Source organism: Zootermopsis nevadensis, unplaced genomic scaffold (genome assembly GCF_977971745.1).
Source record: "Zootermopsis nevadensis isolate Lab colony 2312 unplaced genomic scaffold, Znev_1.0 Znev_ptg000003l, whole genome shotgun sequence".
NCBI classification, from domain to species: Eukaryota; Metazoa; Arthropoda; class Insecta; order Blattodea; family Termopsidae; genus Zootermopsis; species Zootermopsis nevadensis.
Genome location: NW_028259135.1, coordinates 7,689,719 through 7,705,594, shown reverse-complemented (window position 1 = coordinate 7,705,594; position 15,876 = coordinate 7,689,719). Strand labels below are relative to the sequence as shown.

The window sequence follows — 15,876 nt, the reverse complement described above, 5'->3', positions numbered from 1 at the left end:
CACAAATAAAACAATGATATTATAGTCTTTCATTACCGGCAAACGGTCTGCATATGCCTGCGCAAGAAAGTTGAAATTGTGGGTATATTTATTTTTGTGTGTTTGCTTATAGCTCGGAAACCGATACACCGATAGTTACCAAACTTCGCAAAGTCTAGGAAGAGAACACTCCAGCAAAGTGTCGTTTATTTCGATTACAGGTGAGGGTGTTTCTTGCAGCTCGGAAACTAAGCACGATAAAAGAACTTCGCTGGACGAAATTTATTTGCCTCGAAAATAAGGTTACAAAAACGAAGATCAGGGGCCCTAGAGTTGGGTTTCCGATGAACATGGTTTTTGTAGCTCGAAAACTAAGCACCATAGTAGAATATTATTCGCTTGGAGAGGGTAGATGACGATCTGGCCTGTGTCACGCTTTCAGGCATGGAACATTGACAATGAAAATGTTCACATTTCGCGAATCTTTCAGCAGCAACACGTAAGGAGCCACGCTGGGATCCGTTGTTAAGCGACCGCGAGTAACTGCAAAATCGGCCGACGGAGGGCAGGCGCTTCCTGTCACTTCAGACGTGTGTTGCGGTCCGCAGCCAGCCGCTGTGGTGGGCGACATGGGTCCTCAGCTACGTGACGTCAGGGTAGCATTGGGTGTGTCTGATTTGCCTCAAGGGCTGTTCTGGTGTAATGTGTATTGGAGCATTGCAGTCGGAGTCCCGAGTTAGTGTCAAGAGGAGTTTCAAGGACCAGTCCGTCAAAAGCTACCTGACAGAGGTACTTCGCCACTTCATTTCCTACTCATTCCGGGTTCGTAAAGTCGGCGTCACTTGTCTTGGCGTCTTACAGAAGGGGGAGCTGGGAGCGAGGTTAGCATGACACGCTCTGCGCATGCCCCGCTCAGTACTACCGTCCAAAATAACATTCCTCCCTCGCACGCGCGGTAAGGACTTCCACATAACCTCTCCAGGACTTCTCCGGTACTACTCAAGGACTTTTCCAGGTTTTTTAGAAAACTTTTCCATGAATTCTCCAGCACTTCTCCAGGGACATCCCCACGACCGCCCCATAAACAGGCTGGAAATTCTCTAGGACACAATATAACCCATCGTAAAACAACACAACTTTATCTAACCTAACCTAAAGTAACCTAACCTAACACCGCAGCGCAGGATGTTATTTGATCGGCGACGTCCCGTTCCATGAACCGCGCTGTAACTTGCCGAATGCAGACGCCAAGAAAACTAAAGCTTTTTTAATGCGTGTGACCAAGTGAATTCCACGCATCTTGATTAAATCGATAGCTTCCTCAATGTCAGTTCTTTCAATCTGACGATACCGTGAGCGTTAAACACGAGTCCTGCGAGCAGGAATAAACCGAGGATCGGATTCTCATAAAATCAAAAATGCCTTTCGCTTTAAGTGCGTACACCTGGGCACGAGGACGTCTAACAGCAAACCAGTGATGAGGTTTGAAGAACTGTGCCACGGTAACAGCGAATGCACAGTCCACCCTGGTCCCTGGAATGTCCTTATAATTTGTGTAACAACATTCAACAAGAACAGGTTTCATCTATAGGGGAGACAAGAAATAAATACCAAATTTTAGAGGGGAAATCCGAAATAAATTAACCACACGATTACCGGGCGTAATCTAAACTTGAGGATAATACTAAAATGCAACTATTAAATAAAAAGGGTCCAATGGCGGACTCTGGGTTCTGTGAAAGACAGGGAATTTCATGGATCGATGAGCGACTATCAGGTTGTTTCGTTGGCAGCAGGCCACTACGTTACAAGCAGTTTGCCTAGAACAAAATATGTTCAGCGTGTTTTGAACCAGGCTCTCTTCACACTTATTTAGGGAATTTTACGTCTCCGTGTGTTGGCAGCGCACCTGCTGGTGGAACGAGATCTGTAAGGAGGAGTTCCAGACGCTGTTCCGCTGCAGGTGCCCCCAGTGGTCGTACTGCCGAATCCCCGGCCGATACTACAATGCCTTCTGCACGATGACGGGCACAGGTTACATTTGGACGCAGCCCAACCGCAGCTGGGGAGATCCCGTATACAGCGACGTGACGTCACGCGTTGCCTAGCGACGCGACGTTTACATTTAATGGCTCTCTATTTGGTTTGGGTTACAATTTCACTTTCCCGTGGCGCAATGCGTCATCATTAACGAGGCTCTGACAACCGAGACATGGCTGTATTAAGTAAAATTTGTATGTAGGGGAGTTTGGTTCTTGGGGCCCCGTTTGATTTTCGATGTTTAATGTTTTGCAGATGAGTGTATTTTAATCGACACCGATGGAAGTTCACAACAACCTTCATTTTCCTGTGATGAGAAATCTTGAGAAAGCGTTTCGGCCTGCCTCTGCTTGCGTCCAAGCGAACAAAGAACTTTTTTCTGCACACAGCAAAGAATTAGGTTATGACGTGCAACACGTGGTATTCTGCCAATGTTGTTCTTCTGGGTTGTGACTGCGCCATGGCTAAAGACGCAGGCAGGCAGCATGTTCTTCCGAAACGTCGGTCCTTCAAGTCCACGCAGCGCTACAACCCAGAAGACCAACGTATTTTTAACCTGGTACCTCTTAGGACAGCGTCAAGAGCAGAAATTGTTAAAGTCACTTTGACTTCGCGAAAGCTGTTATGAACAATAAGATATTTTATATCTTAATTGCGTCATGCTTGTGTTTTTCAATACAATACTTTTATTCACCGTCTTTACACAAGCTTATAGATTGTTAAAATCACATAAAATTATAACATTTCAACATTTTGATATTGTTACATTTTAAAATGACGACATGTTTCGATGTTCATTCCATCATCGTCAGGTCTATCAATCAAAATTAAAAACTGTTGCATCTGCTGCTCTGCGTATACTGATTTTGTTCTATCCGTTTAGATTTTATTTGTTTAACTTCCAGGCTTCTTCCATTTAATTTTGGAGGCTGCACCTGGATGCCTTAAATCTGCAATATCAATTTTAATTTTCATATCGTGATCCTGGCTACTGACATAGGAAATGGAATAATTTAAAGAATTATTCAATATATCGTAATACAAGCAAAAGAAAAGTAATCACAATCTATAACAATCTATCACAATCTATAAGCTTGTGTAAAGACGGTGAATAAAAATATTGTAATAAGATATTATTCCGATATGTCAGGGCAGAAATTAGATTTACTTGGGCAATTCTCGCACCAGAAATTAATGTTTCGTTTTGAACTCCTGTGTGTGCCAGGTTAAAAAGGCTTAAATTGCTCTCATGTCGCATTACGGTAAACCGATGGTCTCCGCCATATAATTGCCCATCTTCCGCGGTTCATTTTAAAACTTCCCGAAGTGAAGGCGGACAATGTGAACGTCTTAACATTGGTCAAGGACACGTTTCTAGGTACTAATTTCAGAACACGTATTTGAATGCCAAAATGTAGCGTTTCTGATAACTCCGGCATAAACAACATTTGAGCCCCTTCGACTTCATCACACGTACCCACCATCAACATTATTCAAGTCTATAATTAAGTATCTCGCTGTGTTTTGTTTTTGTATTTCTGCAATGGGAGAACAACGAAAACCAGTAGAGTGTAACCAACACCAGCGAAAGTTTATCAAATAAATCGTTTGTTCAGTGCTGCCATCTCTGTTACTTATTTACGAACTAACTGCTCCTTTGTTCCATTCTTACAGTAGGTCACGGGGTTCGAAACAACTGAAGACGCTAGCCGCAACACGCACGCCGATTTATTGATCTGTGGTTCATTTAACGATGCTTTCAGATCCTCCCATCTACGTCGAGGTCTCCCCAGCGGTCTCTTCCCCTCAGGATTCCCAAACAAAACCCGGTGCACACCTCTTGTCCCATCCATGCGTGCTACATACCCCGCCCATGCCAATAACAAACAGAGATTTGAAATAATTAAGGGTAGGAAGAGGGAATGAGACTATGTAAGCCATTCCGTGTCGAATATCTTCTTATTTGACCACAGTCGGAGACACGCAGCCATTTTCCTTATTATTTATTTTTCATCGCGTTTTGCGATCGAGGGGGGAGATCAATAATTTCGCACGTACGAAGAAGCTAATTTGTTTATTGCAAACAAAATGTCTGGCCATGCCGGTAACCCAGCAGACCCCACGGAGAACTGGGTTAGTACGACCAAGTTCACCTGGAGCGCCATCTGAGCGCGTCGTATTGATCCGGCGTTGCTGTGACGTCACGGTGTCCGGTCAAAATGGCGATGTTATGGCTGATGCTAGTGGGCCTTTCGGTCGTCTGTCAGGGTCACCCTGGCATCCAGATACAGGACCTCGACGACGAATTGTACACGGAGGTGCGGGACCTTCTCAACAAACATGCGACACACCGCGTGAGTACACACAGTGGTTGCGGTGGGAGAAATACATTGTTAGTGGCGTAGGGTGTAGCGTGCCTAAACAGGCCTCTTACATTTCACGGCACAGCTTCCTACAGCGAACAATTCTATATCAACAATTACGCTAACAATGGGAGCAAATAAGCAGTGTTTCACAATAGAACTTTGCAGACTTCGTGTTGAGTCTATCGAACACAAAATGGACGATGTTTGTGTGCTGTCGTTTATTTACGATTAATGTTAGGTTAGGTGATAGAGACACAAACTCCTGCTTACATAAAAGCAAAGTGGTAACTATATGTACCACCTACTTTATTAACAAATAATTCTTCATTTTGCCCACAGAGTGTGTTCATGGGTTTCGTATATGATTCTCAGAATAAACAGCGATTATTTCCTTAAACAGCGTTAATCAGTTGATCTTTGTAATGGTGAAGGGTTGTGTTTTCTTCGCGGTACGGGCTGAATTCTTAAATATTATTTAGACACACACACAGTGGCAAATCAGCTGTAGACAACGCAACTGAAGCTGTTTGGACGAGACCAGACATGTAAACAGCACATTCAAGATATCAGTCCACGTAGATAATTCGACAAGAAGTGGGAAATGTATCCGATATATAAACTTTAATTGATCTTGTTTATTCGAAAATTTTGTAAAGTCGAAACACATGGCAGAAACAACCTAGAAGCTGGCATCTAATTCCAACAATTTGTTCAAACTCACAATTCAGCAATCTTGAAACTGTTTCAGGCGCCTGCCAACGCCCTCAGCCGTCCGAAGGAGGTGGTGGGTTGGCCCCGGCCACTGCCGCACCTGGGTCAGGTGACTGGGGTGGCTGTGAACTCGCGCGGACAGCCGGTCATCTTCCACAGGGGGCCGAGGGTCTGGGACACGAGGTACGGAGCCTCACGTGCTGGACTGACTTTCATTAAATTTGGCATCGGGCAGTTTTAAAACCGGATAAAAATAATGAGGACTTCGGTGGACATTCGCTGACTCTGTGGGGAATCCCCAGTCAGCGGCTCACGCATTAACGCACGAGGCTGTCACTTTGGTTCGCTTCTTGTAACAGAGCAATCACTCGGCGAAAGTCCTTTTCAATATGGCACTCACATCTTCCTACTGCTCGCTGAGTTTCTCAACTTTCTTCGTCTTTACGCGCTGAATCTTTCACCCATTGTCACCCGTCCTCCTCATTCTACACACGCAACCAACCTCCGTTTCGCTTCTTGGCAGCAGTTTCATGCATAAAGCGATCGGCGTCTCTGTTGCAGCTGTTTCAACGCGAGCCACCACTTCCAGCACGTGGCTGAGGGTCCGATCGCTGTGTCGACTGTTCTGACCCTTGAACCAGAGACAGGCGCAGTCATCGGCGACTGGGGACGCAATCTCTTCTACATGCCACACGGAATAACGCTGAACGCCGAGGACAACGTCTGGCTGACGGATGTGGCGCTCCACCAGGTGTTCAAGGTTCGTGCTGCCGTCTCAGCTACTGAGAGCCCCGTTAAATAAGCCGTAAATGACAAACCTCGTGTCTCCTGATAAGACACGTGACCCGCTCTGCAGTTCCGACCCGGAGAGACGTTCCCTGCCCTGACCCTGGGGGAGCCGTTCAGCCCTGGTGACGGTCCCACGCGCCTCTGGCAGCCCACGGCGGTGGCCGTCGCCAGTTCCGGACAGGCGTTCGTGGCCGACGGCTACTGTAACCACAGGGTGCTGATGCTGAGCCCCCGAGGTCGGCTGATACGACTCATTCCACTGCCGTCAGGTGGGGTTGGCGTACAGTATTTAAATGTGCAATGCAACGAGCAGTATCTTTTTAGTGACACTTCAGGACCCTCTGTTGCAGAATTCCTGTCCCTGAAGGTACCACACGGCCTGGCTCTGATCGAGGCCCTGGACCTGCTTTGCATTGCGGATCGTGAGAACATGCGAGTCGCCTGTCCTCGAGCTGGCCTCGTGCCCTACATGAGCGCTCAGCCCGTCAGCATCCAGGCTGCAGACCTGGGGAGAGTTTTCGGGGTCGTGGCTGTAGGTAGGTTGTTTCGCCCCATCACATGCGCAACATACGTGTTCCCTTTGCGGTACGGACTGGATTTTTAAATGCCAACGTCCCCTTAAAAGGGTTAACTCTTCTGCAGGGGGCTTGGTGTACGCCGTAAACGGACCGACGTCCCTTCAGATCCCGGTGAGAGGGTTCACGCTGGACCCGCGCTCCGAGACTGCGATAGATCGATAGGGACCGTCCGCGGTAAGTATCGGAACCACACGATGTTAATGTTTAACCTCCCCCCCCCCCGGGCTTCGAAGCCTCGTCTCCTGCCATCTGTTCCTGAATTGGCACGAGTGGGCACTGATACTTCAGCAATAAACCATTTAAAGATACCCGAAAAATTTGTTTGCCTCATTACGTTGGTGTAAGCGTAAGCCACGGTGGTCTAGCGGTTAGAACGCTGGCCTTGTAATCCTGGGGTCTCCGGTTCGATTGCCGGCGGTGCCCGAATTTATAACTTGTATTGGGCAAGGCCGTTGCCTAGGCATCACGGAGTTTTCCTCCGTGGCATCCCAACAATTACTCCATTCACACACAGAAGAAGGCAATGGCAAACCACTTCTGGATCATCTGCCAAGAACGTATATGAACAGGTCCCAGTCCGAGAAAAGGATGGAAGGATCCTGTTCATATGGACCTGTCGTCAGACAGAACACTAAATAAATAAATAAATAAATAAGGTTGGTGTTAAGGAGCTCAGTAACTCGTTTGCTGCAGGTCTTGTGTGGCCTATCAATTATCTCAATAAACGCAGAACCTGCCAGCAAATAAAGACCGGTATGGACTTTTTCAGGGTTTCCGAAATCCACACGGCATCGCGATCAGCCCCAATGGGACGGCGATGTACGTCACAGAGATCGGCCCCAACAAAGTGTGGAAGTTCTCTCTTGCCGGTGGCGGCGTACAGTAACAACAGCGGAGGCCACCTCGGTATCCGGACCTCGGATTCTGAAGAAAAGTTTACGGCATCCCAACATAAAAAGATAGCCCAGATATTTCGGGTCGCATTCAGAATCGCTTAGATCTCAGTAATCTAAAACTTTGGGCAACGCGTGGGAAGGCAGCCATTATTTCTCGCTGCGTGACTGTCAACTTTTCTCCGCTTGTAGATCCTCGTATTTATGTCTCACCACAATTGTGAAAGGACCCGCTGGGTCAAATGCTAACCTAACCTAACCTAACCTAACCTAACCTAACCTTCCGCTTCGGCGATAATTACCGATTTGTTAGCAATGCGTGGCCTGTGAACCTCTTTAAATTCAGAATAAGTGTCACGATAAAGCAGTCACTTTGCTTTCCGGAGGTCCCGGGTTCAAATCTCGGCCTAGAACACCGAATATTCTGATCTGTCTTGGAGTTTACAGCTCTTCCTACAGATGAATGCCGGGGCGTAGCCTCACAACATTCCGCGGAAACTTAGAATCACAGTCTTTCCGAAATCATAATGAACAAATTAATTTACGACTCGGAAAATTCGGTATCGATAAGATCAATCGATAGTGTTCGGACATCACCGCGCGTACCGACGAGGTATCACGGGCAATGTTTTGCACACCTTTTTGCTGGACCGCACGCTCTAAATCCCAAGGAGAGCGATGCCTCTGTCCTACTTTTACCGAAGGGGTCCGCGGGCCAGTAGTTGTGAACCAGCAACGAAAAAATAAACATATTTTAGTGATCACTTTGGCCCGCTGCTTGTTGTCAACCCGTCTGTGAATCCAGTCTCTAATACGATTAAGGACATCAACACAAACAGAAGTTCAATTAGCCTGTTCCTTCCTGTCCCGTTCTTAAAGACGCGCATAATTTCTGTCACTGTGAGGTGCCGAGTCTCACGTCCACACAAAACAAGAAGTGAAACTGTTTTTGGTTACGCACGAGGACAAAGAGTTCTGAAACGGACTCCGAAATGATTCTCCTCGAATTCTTTTCCGATGCAAATTCCCAAAGACGCGTGATCTTGGTCACATTTTCGACCGGTGACGAGACACGAGGACGAACTTGGGTTCTGTCGTCACTTAGGAATTAGCAGATCTCATTTGTGGCCCAAGAGTTCAGCAGAGGGCGAATAATAATGAGAAAGTTGTTTGTGCCTGCAGCAAATGCAAATTGGGTTCCCCCTTTTCGTTCGAACGGCGTGACGCCGAGATGAAACCAGTTGCAGGACAGGTGAGGCTGCTTACTGGAGGGGGGAGTTGCTAGGGGACAACAGGTACCCCCCCCCCCAAGCCACAAGATCAAGCAAACAACAACTTAAGGCCGCTCGCCCCTCGAATGGAACAAATCGGGGGCGAAGGCGTTTATGAAGATAGGAGACGTTTCGGAACACGAAAAAAGTAGCCTTCAGAGTGAAATTAAATTTTCGGTTGGACGGGTAGCGCTTGGAAATCTGACGGTCGCTCAGCTGGTTAAGATATTCCCCACCTTCTCTGGAACTAGAAGAGCCCGAAATTGGTGTGACCTGAACCCCGTCAACACCTCCCTCCCGCCTCGTTTCCCTTTATATCCTTTTTAATATTATCTTCATGTAGAATGGTCGGTTCCCTTCGGGTTTCTGCGATCTGAGCTGTGTCCAAGTCCGTGCTACATGCCCGGCCTCCCATATCATCCACGGTGAAGAATACACAAGTTACGAAGCTCGTCATGAACTTCGTAATTTTAATAAAACTTCTCAGTCCCAGCCAATCGATGGGGTTCTGCCTCAGTGGCGCCCGGAAAACAAAGGAGGTCACCAGACAAAAGCATTCGCTCGCCACTAACGGCGCCAGATTCGAACACGGGGCCGTCGAATAAAACCCGCAAGCAGTCGGTTGGGCAGCAGCCTGCTTTATCGGCATTCCTTGAGGTAAGGAGCGGCCTTAATGCGTTCGCTTGCACTCATTTGTCGCGCAGAATGAGAGCGAGACTTGGCAACAACGCGGCAACTTTGTTTTTTGGGTCGATAGAAACAGGCAAGGGTACACAAAGAGGGGCCAGCAGTCGGTACAATCCGTGAGTTGACATGTTCGAACCGCGTCTCTTTCGACACCATAGCCCATCGCAGTTTTTAACTATGTTTACCACATGTTTCTGGCCCCCCGGACAAGAGGATAGGATCTGCGATTATATCTAGTCACGAGACACAAGGTGACACCAGCTCCCTGTTTCGTTCCGAAAATATTCGGGTAAATCAGAGCGGGTTTTTCTCTCGTGTTCCTGTCCGGTGCGCACCAGAATAATCTTCTAAGAGGGGGCAAGGCTGCCGGAGCGCGAAGCTAAACCACACACACATCGAAAACGTTAAGAATGGGAGGAGCTAGATCACCGTCGCACGCCAGGGCGGTGTCGTGCTTAATTAAGCACCGGCGACAACTCGGCGCCAGAAGCACAGGTGCTGGGAAAAAAAGTCGTGGCGTCCTCTCTACATCGAGGGTAGCAAGAAGCACCCCAGCGACCTCTGCAGTGCAGTGGCATTCCAAAGGCATTCTTTACTTGACTGTTCCCACCGAAGGGACATTTCCGGCATGCTTCGTATTCGGGAGGTGCTGGGTTCAAATGTTAACCCGGACATCGGCTATCCAAACTGAGGTGCTTCGTGGTTTTAATCAGTCCCACCACATAAAAATGCCCCTTCACGTCGTTTCCAACAAATCATTCGGCAAACATCCTAGCGCTCCACGCTTTTAACGCGAGCGACTAACTGCGTCGTTAAACAAGCCTCAAACAAAGAGAAATGCCATGCCAACCGCAACCCGCGTCAGACAGGACAACGAAGTTCCAGAAGGCAGCTCAGGAGCGAAGCTCCTTTCAGCAAGAAAGTCAACAGAGGAAGGCAGGGGACACTTTGACCAGCTGAGACACTATCAGCTTCTCAAGAACTCTCCTGCTTCGACTTTCTTGATCACTTGGTAGCAGATTCACAGAAATGTTAAAACGAAACTAATATTTTCCGCACCGGTAGTACTTGACACTCGATAAATCTGATATTTTTGAAACTGGTAGTAGACCCATAAGAGGAGCCAGAAGGAACGAGCTCTCTCGCAATAAAGACGTCGCTGTCAAGCAGTTTCTTTTGATGGCCGTTCAGATGGAGCCCTCAGCGAGACACAGCAATTCATCTGCTCGGACGAGTGGCGTCCCACACAACAAGGCTCCAGTGCACGGTACGTTTTTTCTTTCAGCCGCCGTCAGAAATTCCAGCAAACGAGTGGAAAAAACCTGTCAGGGTGACAGAACGCGCAGTTCAATGCAATCAATGATTACACACTCCGAGCCAGTTCCAAAAACGAAATTCTCTCTGTAACTGGACCCGGTGGGAGGGGAGGGGTTCAACCCCACGCCGAACACGATCCGCGGCCATCCCATCCCATCCCCCAAAATGTATCCGTCTTAATGTCGTCGTCCAGCTGCTTCCCGCCATTCCAGTGGAATATGTTCGGGGGACTTCGCCCACCAAAATTCCACAAGTATTTCTTGCCTTGTCACAGCCCCCTGGGTTTGAGACTCGCCTGTCGTCCGAACGGATATTTGTGTGGAGGTGGTGGGTCCCGTTTTCACCTCAGAATTATGGAGATTAAGCATCGGTGTTCTGTGTTATCGCAAACAATCTCCACAGCAGCACTGAACATCCACCAAATAACATATTCAGTATTAAAAAAATCAACGACGAAACAATCACCGTCCTGATGATAGAGGCATCACATACCACCAAAAAGTCGGTAAATTTCTACTAGGCTATAGGGCGATGCAACCCAGAATACGACAGCCATCTTTGCAACAATCACGTGATCTAGAGCCAGTAATGTCGCATCCGAACTGCGGACCACATATTGAGGGTCCCTTCGGATTATGTTTCCAAATACAAATTGAGGAATGAGGACAGGCAAAAGAAATAAGAAAACGAAACATAAGTAAAATATATAATAACAATAATCGAGACTTGCAATAACAGAGGAACCAGCTCTTGTAAGTGCCATCAGGACATCAACATCAGAAATCACATGAAACATGTGGCAGAGGTTTCCTATGGTCTTCGGGGAGTGGATTTGAAGACCACATCAGGCACAGGCCGTCCTCCTGTTCGTAAGGCGTAGCTAGAACTCAGCATCCCCTCTGATCATTTGGCCCAAGTTTCTACTGAGCTAACAAGCATTTATTTAGATTTAGATTTACCCAAAACCGCTCATCAGAACGTCCTTTTTACCCAATGTAATGTATATGACAAGTGAAGAGAGAATATCCTGTGGGGCTGGGGAGGCCGCGATGCAGTTTCCGAGCACCTGCATGTGTGAAGTGGGATTTTCCACTCACGCCTTCATAAAGAGCACCAAACGAAAATGTTTGCTGAACCCCGAATACGATGTGAGGTTTGCTCTGTCTCCAATTTCTCCCAATTTTGCAAAACTAGTAAATGAGATGGAGCAGTGGCTTTGTACTCATTAGCTGGGACCTGGGTGATGAAATATTCATGGTGAATAATTACCAAATTTGTTGTGGCTGCTAAAATGTTTATAGATGTTTAAAATATGTTTTCTGTGCAGTTTTTGTTTTACCTACTTTGGGTCAAAAGGACGTTCTGATGAGCGGTTTTGGGTAATGAAGGGAAAAGTTTGGGAAGCGGTGCCCTAACAACACGAGACAGAAAGACGACCTCCACCTGAACCAATTATGTAAGTCCCTTACAGACTGCCCGAAAGAACGAAGGAAGCCTCTGACACAGTGGCATTGCTGTCATGACCTGGTCCTAGGCCAATCATATCATTCATTTCTTCCGGTTTTCTTTATAGAGGTTCCACAAACCGACTGATCGCTTGTCCAAAGTCGAATTCCAAAACTGTAAAGAGAAACAAAGGAATAAGATAATGGAAAATAAGAGAACGCAAGTGGATGTTACAAAGCAAATAATATCCACAAATGTACATATCTCAGTAACCACTTTGACTATTACAGAAATTACCTGCTTGCATGGAAACCAAAGGTCCTTTGTCATATTCACAATATACCACCATTGTGCCCTGTCATGAGTAACGTAATCTATTCCACAGCCTCAAGCCATATTTCTATAAAATATAATATCATCTTCCCAATTAAACGTCTGTTTCTGAAGTAAGAAGATGTTCTTCACCAGAGATTACATGGATATAATTTGGTACGATTTTATCAAATTTTCTATGTCTACATGCCCTACCAATCTCATATTTGATTTAATCACCCTAATATTACTTGGTAAAAAGTACAACTTATTTCGGTAATTTGTTCTCAAACACTCGAAAATGAATAATAAAACCAAAATCAGATCACACATTCAGTAGTTAAGAATAGTGCAACAAATGCTTTAGTATGAGCAGTACTTACGAATAAGATGGTCGGTAATTGTAATGTAGTTTAAGGATGCCTCAATGCTGATATGACTTGTTATATAGTAAATGCACCAGATATCAGTGTGCAAATCTTTCAGCAGAATAATCGAGGAAACCCACAGGCCTGGTCGCACCCACTGCGCTTTGTCCTAGTAAACAAAAATATCATATAAGTGAGAATTCATGTTTTCATGACAGCAAGTATTAAGAAGGACGTCTCGTGGGTTGTTGTGAGGTATAGACTGGTGGAACTTTAATAAGGTTTCAGATATGCTGATGATGGAGGCAACAAGGACCCCTGAAACGCCATTGGACACATTACTCATCCTGTATATTCCATACAGCATCATAGATCCTGTCACGATTCCCAAAGCGGCACACAGCAAAGACACATCTTGCTCCAGCTGAAAGACTGAAACCAAAGAATCTCGATTTTAGAGTTTACACAGACAGCAATTTACGCTAAAAAATGTTAATGACCAAAATTTGTTTGTTTACTTCTAACACTTTATCCTGTGTGCTACTTGACTTCTGTCGTAAAGATGCAGGTCTGTATCAAAGGAACGCACATCTAATGCGAGTTTAAGTCTCATCACAAAACTGATCACGAGAAGAGCAGAATCATAAATAAACAAAATAAGGAGAAATTTGGATGGTTTTTTTACTCAAGAAGTTAACTGTACAAAATATCGAAGTCTGACCGCAGGCAATTTTATGTAATATATTATAATTAATAATTCTCGAATGAAATGATCTTTTTGGTTATACTTATTTTTGAAACAGTGCAGATCTACTACTTCTTATTAACACCGCTGTAACTGGATCAATGCATTATGGTCTCTCGATACGTCACACCCACAAGCATTATGAAAACATACAAATTTCAACCAAAACGAACGGTTGGGTGGCGAGATTTCAATTGAGACAGAGACTTCATCGCCCTCACAAGCCAAATAACAACTGGCCTTTGGCATGATTGAGTACGTACCTGAGTGCGGGCCGATAAACCTCTCCCACAAGGATATTTGCCAGTCTGGGCTGACGATGCTGCCATTGGAGAGAAAAATCCATTCACTGGGCCCATCTGATAACTCATGGATGGTTTTCCTCTGCACACCAAGAACATATACACTTAGAGATGCTTAATTAGAAAAAAATAATATTCCACACAGTTATGATAATGGTATTTTAATTATGTAATTTTAAATTTGTAATTACTAAAAACAAACACTACATCCGTTATTTGAGTTCCCTCTAATCAAAGAATGTACAGTAAGCAATAATAAAACAAGCACGTACCAGGGTCAAAACAGCAAAGCAAATTGCCAGAAATCTGAAGAAATTTACTTCTGTGAAAAGCGACCTCATCTGAAAAAGAACAGTATTTCGTTAAGATACAATGTCTTATTTTTTGTTGCAATGACAGTTTCTCAAAGTCAAGACATGCGACAAATGAGTTTATAGCGCATGCATTTACAAATACTTTTGTATGGAGTCGATTACTTAATTATAATATAGTTATGTCCACTACTAGACGCACCAATATAATCTAGTATTTTGCAATGTTTATTTAAATTACGTCAGGCCTTTGCAATATGCACGGTATGCTGTATTGAACAAATTAATTAAATTATTATTATTATTAATTATTAAAGATGAAAAAGTATAAAAATCAAAGTGAAAGTTACTGGGATGACTCCTACGAACATACGGGTAACCTCCGCAGAACACCGAGAGATTCCTTAGACTAAACACACGCGTAATTTTAAACCTACTAACTGACTAACTACCTAACTAACTACCTAGATGGCTTACAGAAACTGAAGGTTCATCACCGAATTAACCAAAGCCCTCCACCGGACCCTGTCTCCTTCAACTCCTATCTCCCTTAAATCCCGCCTGACTTTATCCTCCCATCTACGTCTAGGTCTCCCCAGCGGTCTCTTCCCCTCAGGCTCCTCACCCGACAAGGTGGTGATACCTTTGGGAGGATTTTAAACCTACACTTGTATAATTTATTTATAAGCCCACTCAGTATGTTACTTCTTTGATCTCAGGATCCACCAACTTTTCGCTGACGAACTCTATTTACATTCGTCGTAGACGAAATGTACTCTCATTAGTTTCACAGAAACGAAGATTGATTTTGCCTATTATTGATGCACGAATAAAACGTAAATTATACGGGCTACATTATTTACATTCCTTATAAAGTATTCAGACATGTAACTAGATACTAGTTTGTTCATCTACGGTTTAAACTTACCTTATTTCTGAAGCTTGAATAAATTCCTTCCATGATCCTGTTTACACAATTGTAAATGAAGACAGTCAAATATGAAATCAACAACACTCGATGGAGAGAGTGGAGGGCAGTATCACAGATTTGTTAATAATCCTTATATAAGACAAGTAATTGTGATATTCTAAAACGTTTTTAACAGCACAAAATTATCTACTCCACGACGCACTTCTTCTACAAGTGATTCACAGCTCAGCTCTTTCAGCAATGACGAAAGCAACCAACCAACCAAAGAAGCTAACTGAGGGCGGAGGCCTGCGCAAGCGCAATCATCGTCCCTACCTAGGTGAAACCATTCCTGAGCACAAGACGCATTGCTGGAAATGATAAACGGTCTTAATATAAGAACGGAAATTTTGCTAACGCTAACGAGGTTTCGTCGTGGCGGGAGCCTCGACCATTCAAACTGGGATCTGTTGCTGCTGATGGGAGGTTATCCCGTCAGGCAACTTGACTACAATGCCTGTCGAATGTTTAGTAGCAGACAGGGTGTGCACGGGTCCATAGCATCTTGGAGTAGCAGGATTGACACGATGCAGTCAGAATTAAGAGAAGCAGCTTATAGGATCTGTGCAGAGGATGAGGTAGCAGGTGCAATGGGATTAATTAATCATTTGGCAAAAGCATGTTTTGTACAAGGGTTAGCGAATGAAAGGATTCAAACAATTGTCAGGTCAAAAGGTGAAAGCGCGATGCTGTCAGCGTGTATAGATACAGCATTAGACGAAGAGTCAGCAATCTTATCAGCGAGAGAGAGAGGGTTTACGATGCAGAGACAAAATAAGGGGCCAGAAGTA

At 45.2% G+C, this 15,876-nt stretch overlaps 3 protein-coding genes across 3 annotated transcripts; 2 read left to right on the top strand and 1 right to left on the bottom strand.

The window, feature by feature from the left end:
- Positions 1–122: 122 nt before the first annotated feature.
- LOC147874944 (uncharacterized) lies at positions 123–3,643 on the top strand. Its single transcript, XM_087341929.1, has 3 exons — positions 123–200; positions 470–768; positions 1,884–3,643. The coding sequence occupies exons 2-3, from the start codon at positions 682–684 to the stop codon at positions 2,085–2,087; spliced, it is 291 nt and encodes a 96-aa protein (XP_087198055.1). The 5' UTR covers positions 123–200; positions 470–681; the 3' UTR covers positions 2,088–3,643.
- Positions 3,644–4,198: 555 nt separating this feature from the next.
- Positions 4,199–8,120, top strand: LOC147874943 (peptidyl-alpha-hydroxyglycine alpha-amidating lyase 2-like). The gene is made up of 7 exons (XM_087341924.1): positions 4,199–4,373; positions 5,134–5,279; positions 5,658–5,856; positions 5,953–6,154; positions 6,236–6,421; positions 6,528–6,637; positions 7,233–8,120. The coding sequence occupies exons 1-6, from the start codon at positions 4,239–4,241 to the stop codon at positions 6,623–6,625; spliced, it is 966 nt and encodes a 321-aa protein (XP_087198050.1). The 5' UTR covers positions 4,199–4,238; the 3' UTR covers positions 6,626–6,637; positions 7,233–8,120.
- A 3,203-nt stretch (positions 8,121–11,323) lies between these two features.
- On the bottom strand, positions 11,324–15,299 carry LOC147874942 (uncharacterized). The gene is made up of 5 exons (XM_087341915.1): positions 15,044–15,299; positions 14,077–14,145; positions 13,766–13,886; positions 12,773–13,189; positions 11,324–12,251 (listed from the first exon to the last, which is right to left on the bottom strand). Exons 1-4 carry the CDS (start codon positions 15,074–15,076, stop codon positions 12,927–12,929), a joined length of 486 nt encoding a protein of 161 aa, XP_087198041.1. The 5' UTR covers positions 15,077–15,299; the 3' UTR covers positions 11,324–12,251; positions 12,773–12,926.
- Between the last annotated feature and the right edge of the window lie 577 nt (positions 15,300–15,876).

Bases quoted from the DNA above. Each gene is read 5' to 3' on its own strand.
- LOC147874944 (XM_087341929.1), top strand. From the start codon at position 682: ATGTGTATTGGAGCATTGCAGTCGGAGTCCCGAGTTAGTGTCAAGAGG. The intron at 769-1,883 runs GTACTTCGCCAC...GTGTGTTGGCAG, and splicing joins TCAAAAGCTACCTGACAGAG to CGCACCTGCTGGTGGAACGA.
- LOC147874943 (XM_087341924.1), top strand. From the start codon at position 4,239: ATGGCGATGTTATGGCTGATGCTAGTGGGCCTTTCGGTCGTCTGTCAG. The intron at 5,280-5,657 runs GTACGGAGCCTC...TCTCTGTTGCAG, and splicing joins CCGAGGGTCTGGGACACGAG to CTGTTTCAACGCGAGCCACC. The intron at 6,155-6,235 runs GTGGGGTTGGCG...CCTCTGTTGCAG, and splicing joins ACTCATTCCACTGCCGTCAG to AATTCCTGTCCCTGAAGGTA.
- LOC147874942 (XM_087341915.1), bottom strand. From the start codon at position 15,076: ATGGAAGGAATTTATTCAAGCTTCAGAAATAAG. The intron at 14,146-15,043 runs GTAAGTTTAAAC...GTTCTTTTTCAG, and splicing joins ATTCAAGCTTCAGAAATAAG to ATGAGGTCGCTTTTCACAGA. The intron at 13,190-13,765 runs GTACGTACTCAA...CTTTGGTTTCAG, and splicing joins GTTTATCGGCCCGCACTCAG to TCTTTCAGCTGGAGCAAGAT.